Source organism: Micromys minutus (assembly GCF_963924665.1).
Source record: "Micromys minutus genome assembly, chromosome: 8".
NCBI classification, from domain to species: Eukaryota; Metazoa; Chordata; class Mammalia; order Rodentia; family Muridae; genus Micromys; species Micromys minutus.
The window spans coordinates 38,766,245-38,779,172 of record NC_137977.1 but is presented as its reverse complement, the minus strand read 5'-3'; the positions used below and the strand labels follow the sequence as shown (position 1 = coordinate 38,779,172).

The window sequence follows — 12,928 nt, the reverse complement described above, 5'->3', positions numbered from 1 at the left end:
GGGGTCCCAATAAGGTGCATATAAGCCAGAAAAGGCTGGGACAAAGTAACAGCCGTAAGAAGTGCCTACTTGTCCCGCAAGTTTTTCAATTTCCGCTGAACACTTAATGATTTGGAGATTGTTTTTTAACCAGGTAACAACAGCACCAGCGATGGCTACGGAACCTTCCAGTGCATAATAGACAGGTTCCTCTCGGCCAAGCTTGTAAGCCACTGTGGTCAGAAGGCCGTGTTCAGAAGTGACACACTTCTGGCCTGTGTTACATAGTAAGAAACAGCCGGTTCCATAAGTGCTTTTAGCTTGTCCATCCTGGAGGCACAGTTGTCCCACCAAAGCAGCAGACTGGTCTCCCAGACACCCAGATATTGGCACACCTTCTAACACCCCACTTCTCATTAGGCCATAGATCTCAGAAGAGCTCCGGATTCTGGGAAGGATGGTCATTGGAATTCCAAAAAACTCGCAGAGCTCTTCATCCCATTGCAAAGAGTGAATGTTGAAAAGCATGGTCCTGCTTGCATTAGTTACGTCTGTACAGTGGACACCTCCGTTGACACCTCCAGTCATACTCCAGATCAGCCATGAGTCAACCGTCCCGAAAATAGCTCTGCCATCTTCAATGGCCTTTTGCACTTTTCTCACATTTTCAATGAGCCAGTGAAGTTTCACTGCACTGAAGTAAGTGCTGATTGGAAGGCCTGTCTTGGTCTTGACAAAGTTATTGCTTGCTGAAATACTTTTGTTGAGATTCTCCACAGTAGACTGGGTCCTTAGGTCAAGCCACACCACAGCGTTGTAGAGAGGTTCTCCAGTGAACTTGTCCCAGACTATAGTAGTTTCCCGCTGGTTGGTAACACCGATAGCTTTTATGTTGGAAACATCAATGCTCTGCTGTCCAAGTTTCTCACATGTTTTCTCTATACACTCGTACACAGACTGCAGGATCACTTTTGGGTCTTGTTCTACCCATCCTTCTCTTGGGAACTCCTGTGCTATTTCCACTTGATGATGACAAAGTAATTCAGCTGTTTGGGAATTGAAAACCAAAAAACGTGTTGAGCTGGTACCTTGGTCCACTGCCCCTACCAACGGCCCCAAAACCGCTTTCGGAGCGTCTGCCATGAATCCAGCTTTGGTGGCGGGTTATCGCGTCTGGTTTCCTTGGTGACGACAGTGGGCGGAGGAGGGGCAAGCACGAGACCATAGGTGATTGGCTGAACCTCTGACTTCCTGGCAACTACGTCATTACCCATGGTCTCTCCGGCCCTCCAGATGCATAAGCCCAACCTTGGATATAAAGCAGACGTCTTAAACGTTACTTGTCCAAAAGTTAACCCGAGTCACACCTTCAGGGGTCCAGTGTTCTCTGCTCAGTAACTCTTTTTTAAAAATTTTCCCAGTTGCTCTACCAACATCCTAGCACATTATGTCTAGCTCTTAAAACTTGCATACAGCCCGCCAGTAAATCTAACCAATTCCCTGTCTAAACAACTATTACTTGCCCAATTTACTGCCATCATCTTGGTACAAGTTAGCAGCACCTTTCTCTTCAATGACCTATCACAGTGTCCTCCTGGCCGACGACCCTCCGGTCTTCTGTTTTAAAAATGTCTGTATTCAAACTTAGAATGGCAAGATTTCCTGAAAATGAAAATATGCTGTGTGGTTCCTCGTTCAAGAACTCACTGTTTCCTGTATATTTCCAGAAAATTTCAATGCTTTTTTGATGATCTGAAGGTTTCTAACTAGTGAGATTCGTAGTCATATCTTCTGCTTCCTTTTCTTCTACTCTAGATTTCCTATCTTCAGACCCCTTGTGTTCTTGCATTAAGACATTGCTACACACACACACACACACACACACACACACACACACACACACACACACACACACACACAACACTGACACTAGGAATGGTCTTCACTCTCTTAATAATTCTGTTCTCAAACATCTCTCAAGACAATTCTGTGCCATCCTGTCTGAATTAAAGTTCCAACATTTTCACCACACTTACTCTTTAATCTGTTTTGGTTTTCTTCAAGGAGACCTATTTATCCCCCTTGCCTTTCATTCCTTCAGTGGGAGCCCCAAGAGTTTGTGTTTTCGATGTGCTGCCGCATTCAAACAGAGTATCAAACAGAGTCTGCCAGATGGTAGGTACCAAATAGTGTTTTACCATGTTTCATATTTAGCATGAACGTGCTTCAACTTGTTTTCTGGAGTTTAGGATCATCACTATTGATTCTAGAGCATCATGTGGCACACTCTTCTCAATCATTTGGCCTCTTTCCCCGTGGTAGAATCAGACATATAACCTATGAATTTGGGCACAATTGTATGACTCTCAAAGTCAAACACAGAAGAGCCTGTTCACAATGCCTCCTCTGCCCCTCTCCTGCAGGAACTAACAATGTTGAAGACAGGAGCTGCTCTGTCAGTCTGGGATCAGAGAAAACACTGGAGCAAAGCCGCAGTCCATCCCAGCATATGTAGTAAATAAAGTTTGCTATGTTAAGCCATTGATATTTAGCTTATACAGTTACAACCCAATTTGCCCTGACTTGTATAGGTACTTAGGCAACAACAGGTAAAGGGAGGGTTTGGCAATTCCCAACAATTTGACACATTACATAGTTGCAAGAGATGGCTTTTCCTAGCAACCTAGCACATTCTGAATTCAACATTTGATGGTGCAAAATTAAAAATAACCAAAGCACCAGGATATTTGTTTTAGCACATCCAGAGACCATTACAGTATTTTTTCCATGTTTTCAGAAAAATTATTGTGAGAAAAGTGAGTATCTTAACTGATTCAAAAACTGTTTACCAAGTATAGCATATCTGGGCTGGGGAGATGGCTCTGCAGTTAGTTAAGGTTAATTGCAATCTTCCAGAGGGCCCAGATTCAATTCCAAGAAACCACATAGTATCATACAATTACTTCTAACTCTAGTTCTAGAGGACCCATTACTCTCTTCTGGCCTTTGTCGCCATGGTATGTGTGCTGCATACCTCATACATATGAATCAAAAGTCAATCTTCTTAAAAAAGGAGAAATTCTCTCTTTAAAAACAAGAAAAACAAGAAAAAAAGATACCTATAAATAATAATGATTCTCCAGACTGAGTGAATCTGATGAATCTCTGAGATGAACAATTCACACTTGTATAGATGTTTTAATATATTAAAATGTTTAATGTATTAAAATTTTGTTATGAAATGCCGACAAATAAAGATACCACTCAATAGAACTAATGAGACCTTGATGACAGGATTGGGATTAAAGGCTTTATTAAATTAAAATGCTGAAAGAATGCAGAGTCAGAGAGTTAGAGAAAATGTACCTATCTCATTGGGCTCTGAAAGGAAAGCAGGAATGTGACACCTAGGTGCATTGTATTTACTTAGAGCAACAAGAAATTTATATTGCTCTATCACTGTTCAAAGTGAGCTACAGAGTGAGGGTCATCAGGCCAGGAGCAATAGCTGCAAGTGATGTGGTTTTCTGGCTAGCAAGACTCAGCTCTGCATTCTTGGCCGAAAGCCTTGGCCTCGTCCAGATGTACACAGAGTGATCAAGGAAAGCAGATAATCATCTCCCATTGCTGACAGATGAAGAGAACTGGTCTACCGCATCTTGGCTTCTTTGCCTTCGTCTCTAGTAACACAAACACTAGTGAAACTTTTCATTCCCATGAAGTAACTAATTACTAGGTAAGTTATTTTAAGTCATAGCATTACTACAAAGAAAAATAAATTCCTTTTTGGCACCACCTTCAAAGAAAAATTTCAACTGGATTAGGTTCCTTTAATCCACATGCACATAATAACAGCTTCTAAAAAGACTTTGTTCGGTCCCCCTCTCTCATCGTTTCTTCATCCATACTCAGAAATTGCCTTTTATACTCAGATTTTATGGCAAAGCCTTGCCAAAGTAATGATTTTGGCAATGTATGTGTATAATTCATAGAGTTAAATACAAATAAATTCATTACTTAGAAAACGAAGGGTAAAAACATACACTTTTTCATAAGCATGCAGAAGGGAAAGACAGACAGATATGATTACTAGAATGCTTTGAGTAGTTCCAGAACACAAGGCAATCCAGTCTATTCAGTGAGTTTTCTGCTCAAGTAGTGTATATATGTATATACATTCATATAAAATTGAATTACCTAGGAAATTTGGTAGGTTTCTGCTTTTCTGATTTGTTAAATTTTTTTTTACTAAGTAATACTCAACTGCTGTTTTATTTTTTTCAAAATGATTCACATTTTATGGGCTTGTCTTATAATTAGTATGTTAAATGCTTGTCATTACAGGCTTCAGTCATCTGAGTATGGTCCAAATGTTGCTGGGAAAAGCGAAAGAATCTTCTGTGTTTAAATGTTCTTTGCTGCTTTGGGACACGAAGCGTGTCTCTTCTGCTTTCAGACTCTCCAGCTTCTAATTCCCATGTAGTAACCAACAAACTGTTCTTCTCCAAAACTGTCAATGGAACAATGTTTTCTTTCTCTGGAGAAAGAATCCTTCTCCAAACCCACTTTACTCAAGGGAAGTGTTATTTGAGTTGGGTTAATATATAAAGAACATATATTTTACTACTTTTTTCTTTATTTTGCAGCTTTTTTTTTTTTTTTTTTTTTTTTTTTTTTTTTTTGAGTCAAGGTCCCATATATTCCTAGGCTGGTCTAAAAGCTCTCTATGTAATCAAGGATGGCTTCCAGATCCTCCTGATTCCAACTCCCCAATGCTTGAATTACAGGCATGTGTCACTACTCCCAGATTTAGCCCTTATCTCCTCTTTGTTTGCTTGATACACGTGTAGGCACACACACACACACACACACACACACACACACACACACACGTGGAGGAATAATGATTTACAGTCTTGTTAATCTAAAAACTTGATATTTGAAACAGAAACCAAAATACCTATCTTATAATATCATCTTTCCTTAGTATTTCTGAGTGTTTATTTTCTTTGTGGCTTTCTTCTTATTTGTTTGTTTGTTTGTTTGTTTGTTTATCATAAGTACACTGTAGCTGTCTTCTGATACACCAGAAGAGGGCATCAGATGTAATTACTGATGGTTGTGAGCCACCATGTGGTTGCTAGGATTTGAACTCAGGACCTCTGAAAAAGCAGTCAGTGTTCTTAACCACTGAGCCATCTCTCCAACCTTCTTTGTAGCTTTCTAGTATTCATAACTTGTGAAGTAATTTATGTAATCATTTTAAAAATATTTTCCTTTCTATCAGTAGGTAAGTTAGCTAAAATCAAGAAACTCACCTGCTTTATTCATGTCTGTGAAAAATTATATTTTTAATGTTAGCACATAAGCTGATCTGGGTAAATGAATGAGCCAGATTTTTATAATGAGATACATTTCATGTTCTAGCTAAACACAAATAGCCCTAGTCATTTATAGTGGTTTAATCCTTGATACATGATAACATTTAGAAAGTGGTTTAGGGTTGATTCCTTTTTCAGCACATCTTAAGAAAGCTCCAGAATAAGGATTTTAGGGCTCATGATTAACTGCAGCTATGTATACTAGTATCAAGATCAAGACTGTTTCTGAAAAAAAATTGGGAACAAGTTAAATCATTTCTCCTTATTTTTATTTATTATCAGTTAAATCATGTAAAATACAAATAACCCTTTCAAAGGATACTTGATCTCTACTTAATACACACCTCGGTTATTTTCATAGTCCAGAGAAGACCCAAAATCAAGAAGCCAGACATGCCATGAATTGTAAGGGAAAAGTCCAAGAAACATTTTTCTTTGTCATTCATGCACAGATCGTGCAACTCGGACATTGATTATGAATGGGCTCATACTTGTTATTATATTTTTATCTATACTAAAAGCAAACCATAGTTTTAACATTCGGAGTAAAAGAAAGCTTTATTCATAGAGGAAGATTATGGTCTGATATTTTTAAAAATATAAATCCTAAGTTGTTTCGTTGTTTAGACTGGAGACTCTGCCCACACAGCCGGCATTCCTATGAGTAGACAATACATTTAAGTCTTTTTCAAGGAGTGCTATAAAGCTTTGGGGGAATAATAAACTGTTTCATCTGTCAGAAACTATTCAGACTTGGCATGTCCAGCAAATTCTTACTAAGCAAAAAATTAAGATAATTGTGTTAGTTTCATTAGAAGGTAGCTGCAGTCTCTCAGTCACCCTGACTCTATGAACTGTAAACCCAAGAGGAAAGAAACTGCTTGCTGATGTAAATGTCTGCTGTGGGATGAGGGAGTTGAGAGAGAATGGATCCCAGCTGCTTCTGCTGGTCACTTTCCCATCTGCATCCCATTGGGGAACTCAGGGGTGTAGCTTGTGCAAAGACTATATTTCAGGGACTAGTGTCCTTCTAACTTCTGCGGTGCTAGCCCTTCTGCCCTCCCCATGCCCTTCCCTTCATCATAAATATACACTCAGTGAGTTATTTCATTAATTTCCAGCAAAGATTCTTTGAACTGGCATTACTTATCTCATTGTGAGGATGTAGAGATGGCTGGAGGATTGAAATAAACTTACGAAAAGTCCTCGAGTTAAAGAGATAGATACTTGATGTACATTCAGCAGTCTGAGTCTAGGGCAGATTCATTCTTCTAACCACTCGTTGGTATCTCAAGCACTTCTGCTACAAAACATGACAAGATCATCTGATGTGGCTGATGACTCTAGAAGCTTGGCCATTTCTCACAGTAGACAGAATCCTCAGTTAGCTAACATTTTCCCGATTATAAATTTTAGTCTTTCTTCACCCCTTTGTCTCGTTCACCTTTCCCCCATGTTTCTGAGTTTAGGAACTCTAATTTTTCCTAAATTTTCCAAGTGTGCCTTTGTGCAGTGCTTCATACATGTTAGAGATCTTAACAGATGTTTGTTGGTTGTGTTTGGAAGTTAGATGATTTCCCTCTCAGGGGGCTCAGTAGTGTTTAGAGCACCCATTGCCTACCTACATCTTGCCTTTGAATGCCCCCTTTTTTATTTCTTTTGTCTAAGAGTATACATCTATAAATTATAAGATTTCCTCCAGCTATACATTATAAGGGCACTAGCCTGATCACTGAGAAGCTATGCCAAGCTCACTTAGACTAATAGCCGCAGAGTTTTAGGAACATTTTGAAATATTCATTCCCCCCAGTCTTATTTTACATTGTAAACCACTACTCCTAGAATTGTTCTAACTAGCCTCATCCCCTGCCAAGACCCATTAAAAGTATTCATTAGGGTTGTAGGTGATTTTTGTAAAATTAGCACCATTATCATAGCAGTTGGTATGTAGAGGTGGTGCTCTATTCCTTCCATTGTCAGGTCATTAGAAACACCGCTGTGACAGCAGGTAAGAAATCAAAAGAATTCTGGGAAGAAGAAATGTCTCATTACAAGTTTAGAGGCAAATTCATGCATGCTTTGTACGCTGTGTCTTAGAATCATAAAAATTAACACTATCCAGTGATTTATCTTCACCACAGTTCTCACATCCATTTGGAATACTTGACTGTCTTGGCTTTGTTTCTTCGAATTCCTCATCTTCTTGCTCTTCTTTTCTTCTTTTTATTCCCCCATCCATCGCTGAACTGTTTTTCCCTCCTCCCAATGGAACATGATTGTCAGCCCCTATTCAGTTTTGGGGCCAATACTGTCCTTGAAGGCTAGGATCTGACTGGTAAGAATAAATTGCTGTTTTCTGCTTGCCTTAAGACGAGTCCTTCCTTCCAAGGCTCCTTCTTTCATAGTCTGGGTGCTATTTTTGAAAAAGGGTTGCAAAATACTGAGATTTTCTTCGTGGTCCCTGGAGTTCACTCTTAACTGTTTTCCTACCAAATTCACCGCCCACCAAATGATCCCATTTTTAGTACAGCCAAGGAAGAAATTTCACCTTCTTTTGCTTATGGCACTTTAAGGTCCTCAGTGGACTTTTAAATACTAACCACATTCCAGACGGAAACGCTGGGGTATACACTGTGGAACCACAGTGATGTGCTCTGCAGATATGTAGGAGTTATTTTTTTTTCTTGGTCTTACTGTGTTTCTGGCCACATTTGGAAGTAGGAAGGAGTGAGAAAGCAGGAAGTAGAGGCCAGCTATAAAAACCTCAAGACCTGCTTCTTCTAGCAAGACACAATTTCAGTAAGGTCCATAATGGTACCAACATTTGAAACTAAGTGATCAAACATGAACTGTAGGGGAGATTTAACTTTCCAACTACAACAGGACATGATGTGACCAGTGAAGAAAAGCTCCTGAGAAGAAGCTGCCACCAAACAGATTGATTGATCAGAACTTCTGAACTATGGAGAGGTCAGAATGTTAGGGCTAGAAGGTAATTATCTCATCTTGGGTTAGCTTTAGATCTGGAACAGCCAATCCCTGCCCATCTGTGTGTCGAAACTAGCATCCTGTGACTAACGAATTAAGAAAAAAAAATAGGTATCAGAAATTTATTGATTTAGCAGTTCCATAGGCTTCTTGCCATCTTTCTGTAACCACCTCTCTGATGTACCCTCCAATTTACTTACACTTGCCTTGATTTATAATTTTGTTCTGTAAAACTATAAAACTTCAAGAAAAATGCTTCTACATTGGAACACGAAATTTAGGGTAACCTAAATCTGTGATCCCAGGCTATGGTTACTCAACATGACTCCAGCATGTGGTACTCTTTTTGGTTGGGGGCCTTGGCACATACATTTTCCGGGGAAGGAGGCATCAATCCTTCTTGGCAGCAAACAAAGACATTGCTTAGCTCCTGTTTCCTTGTGGTGCAGATGTATGCAGCCACCCTCTTTTTGATGAACTTGAGCACCCGTCCTTGGACAAATTGAGTAGCTCCATGATGTGCCACTCATAGGGCATGGAACATGAAGCTGCACCTCCCAGATCATGTCCACCATGAACTTGGTGTGCTTGAGGCACCATGCTGGACCTTAGCTTGCCAATGTTCTTAGTGACCTTGTCGCCCCTTGAGGTCCGTGGCCATGGGGTAACTCCATGCCATGACTGCTTCTCTCTGATGTTGACCACAGCAGAAAGAGAGAATATGATAATTTTCTTTTGTTTTCTGTGAGAGCTGTATTTATTTGTGTGTGTACATGCACGTGTGTGTGTGTGTGTGTGTGTGTGTGTGTGTGTGTGTGTGTGTGTTAAAACTAATGAACATTCATATTTGCATGGTTAGAATTTTTTTATTACAGAATGATCAATGGGTAAATCATGTGCTCTCAAGTAAGGAGATCTGAGTGATCCAAGGGAACCACATGGTAAAGCCAGAACTAAGCCAGCTTGGACAAACTGTCCTCTCTCCTCTACTGGCTCACACAGAAGGAAAGACAGACAGAAAGACAGAGAGAAAAAGAATGAGTGAATGAAGGGGAGGAAAGGAGGAAAGAGGGGGAGGAATATAATAAAAAATAATTTAAATGACTGACTTGGACCCTGAAGTCTCTCAGACACTGAGCCACCAACCAGGCAGCACACACTAGCTGAGGCCCCGACACAGATACGTAGAGGACTGCCGGTTCTGGACTCAGTGGGAGAAGAAGCCCCAGGGAATGGGGAGGTCTGGTGAGGTGGGAGTTCGGGGGGGGGGGTTAGGGACATCCTCTTGGGGGAGGAGGTATGAGATAGCGAGTGGTTGGGTGGCAGAACAGGGGGAGGGATGAAGACTGGACTGTTAAAAAAAAGGATTAAGGAATTAAAAAACCGAAAAAATGAAAAAGCATATTTCATAACAGTAAAAAAGGAATTTAACTTTGTGTCAGAGCCATTTCACTAGCCTGTTCCCCACTTGCCTGGGTTGCTCTTGTTTTTTAATCTATTGAGATTCCCTTTCTTCCTCTCTCAGTTCCTGCGGACATCAGGGAGCACTCTGCATCTGAATATGCATAAATTCTCTTTCATAAATTAGCAATTAAATACAATATTTCTTGGTTGAAGCAGTAATGGGATTGATTTGCATACGTTACAGAGTGGATGAGGAAGGGACTGGAGGAATTATCTCTTTGTTTTGCCTTGAGGGCAAAGATCACATCTTTCTAGTCTACTTTGCAGTGTATGGAAAGGGCTGTGCATCTTCAAAATAGACGGAACTCTCAGAAAATGTGCTTAAGCATGTACTCTGTGCCAAAACTTGTTCTTGCTCCCAAGGTTTCCATGGCAAGACAAAGGCTCTGAAAGCATCCTCGTTTTGAGAGCGAGAAACTCTTCATCTTGTTGGCCATCACAGCAGCAAAACTCAGAAACTCAGATCCTCAGAGCCCATAATTTCCTTCATAGTTGTGATGTGGTGCGGGATAGGAAGGGGCCCATCATTTCAATGACTTTACACACCGTTCTCTCACCCTCTTCATGCCCGGCTGTGGGAAGGAGTTTAGCACAAACTGGTTCAGGTCCCAATTCAGTTCTCTACTATGTTTGTTATATGTTTGTGGCTAGGTCAGACACATGGGCCAATGTTAACTGTTAGGAATCCTGGGAACTATATGAAAATAAATAAATAAATAAATAAATAAATAAGCAGGAACATTAGTGTTCTTTTTTCAATAATACTTAATCTTAGTCAAGCATTTCTTTACAAGCATGTTCCGCGCACTGCGCACTGACTGCCTTGTGAGGCATGCGCCGCCACTCATTGACTTTATGGATCCAGAAAGTGAGCCACGGAAACGAATCATTTCTTAAAGAAACTACATATGATTCTAGACAAGGCTAGGGTTTTATTTTTTCTTTTAATCTCAGGCTTTACATGTCAAAGTTTCTTTTGTTTACAGCCACTGTCTATTAAAAATAATATGAAAAGAATACTAAAACCCCTAAATAGGACAAATGCCTGCCTCCTCTCAGGCCAAATCAAGAGAAACATCCTGTAGGGTAATCTTTTTCTTTATTCTGAATGACCCTGAAATAGCACTCCATCCTGTGGGGGCACTCCCTCCCTCCATATCTGTTTCCCAAGCAGCATCTCAGTCCTCCCTCACTCTGCTTTGAATAAAAACACTTGATATATATATATATATATATATATATTTAATATATATATATTAAATAATAAACATTAGTAGCTTAAACATTTCCATGAGCTCCCTTTGAAATAATAAGATGAACCTAACTAATAAAAAGAAAGGTACTTTTGATTAAAATTTTACTGTTCTGCTCAACCAAAATCATCTTTTCAATGACTATCCCGTACCGGTGGCGAAATAGTCACATTGCTCATGCAAAGGTGTTGAGACACTTGGGAAAGTTCAGCGCTCCCGGGCTTACATTATGTATCACATTCTTCCTATCCAAACGTGGCTCTTCTCACCTTTATGTCTATGAGAACCAGGGGACCACAGAAAATTCAAATTATGTTTGCCTTACTGATGGGGTAAGTGGCTGACCGACTGGGAAGTCTGGGCACAGCACGTGGCTGGAAGGAAAGAACCTCTGTTGCCACCTGCTGGACTCTACTGCCATCAGACCATCTGCAGAACCATCTCGGGTCCAAATTTATGCCTCGGGCTTCTTTTGTCAACTAACTTTAGCTTGCTGACGTTTGTCAACGATTCAGTTTCAATTTGGATGGAAAAACAAGGATGGGAAAGAAACAAAAGAGTTTAGCCTTCAGCATCCACTACCCTTTCAACTCACCCTACGTCATAAACAAGGATAATAGCTAACCACTTCTCCAGGATGCTTAGTGGGCCAAGTGTTTTTCATTAACGTTAAGTGAAAACACTTCCCAGGATGCAATTTTAAGGCAATGATGTATTATTAATCATATGCTATGATTAGTCTTGGACAGTGAATAAGTGAACTGACTAAAACATTTTTAAAGGGCTGTCTTTATTTTACAGAGAGATGTTGTTGAGGGTGTTAGTTTCCTTTTTATTTTATATATTTTTAGATGTGAGGTACATACGAACTACATACTGATTAACAATTATGTTTACTATTAATTTCATACGCCTTTTATTCCTTGATGTTCATATGAAGCAGATAGTGATGAGGCTACCTTCATGCTCTAAGGTAAAATTTCCAAGCATTTTCTGAAGCATCTAAAAGAATAAATATTTCAACAACATGCAACATAGGTTCGAAACATGAACATTAGGCTCTGAATATTTGGAAATTGTCTGAATGTGAAGTTTTTACTGTCTTCAAACTCCCACTCATGTACTCAACACCGCGGCTAAAACAAATTAGCATGTTTGTGTAGAGAGTGGTTAGGATTGAAACATGTATGATTTTAAACACAAATCCCATGCTGTGTCTCCAAGAGGAAGGGGTTCCTATTGTAAAAAAGCTGGAAACTTCTAGAGCAGTTGACCAGTTGGAGTCAACAGATGCCAACACCCCAGCAGAATTGTTTATATCATTTGACAAATTTGACTCTAAATTTTTCCTGGAAGAAGAAATGCCAACAAACACTCAGGAAAGCATTTAAAATAGAGCTCACCCTTTACCGCAAAGCATCAAGATACATTTTAAGGCCATGACCAGGTATGTGATGTGATGCCACAGATATAGACTAGAAGAGAGTAGAACATTCCAGATGGAGCCATTTACGGAGAGGGTAACTGAAATAGTAATTGTAACCTTTACTGGGTATTAAAATTCTAGTTCTACTGTGTGATCATTAAAAGCCTGTGTGAATTAAAAATTAAATTGTCAGAAGGAAACGTAAGCAACTCTACAGACTGAAGATAGAGGCCATGGAGCTCTTGCGACCAGTCAACACACTCCTGAGAAAGAAAGCAAGAATGTAGCATTTTACTCCCACTGAAATGTACACTGGCACATGACCTCTATGTAGGCAAGGTGTTTTCACACAGTGTGCCTACAGTGGGATTTAAGGAGGGTCCCGAAAGTTCCCTTTATTCCTCTTCCACACTTTCCACTAGAGTTTAGAAATAAAG

General features: G+C 39.8%; 1 protein-coding gene across 1 annotated transcript in view; it reads right to left on the bottom strand.

Moving 5' to 3' along the window:
• LOC308423071 (glycerol kinase-like) overlaps positions 1–1,122 on the bottom strand; it is a gene marked incomplete at both ends in the record, with an annotated part of 1,650 nt that extends 528 nt beyond the window's left edge. Inside the window, one exon of the mRNA XM_080919699.1 lies at positions 1–1,122. This exon is cut by the window's left edge and continues 528 nt beyond it. Coding sequence (XP_080775825.1) covers positions 1–1,122 — 1,122 coding nt within the window.
• Positions 1,123–12,928: the final 11,806 nt, after the last annotated feature.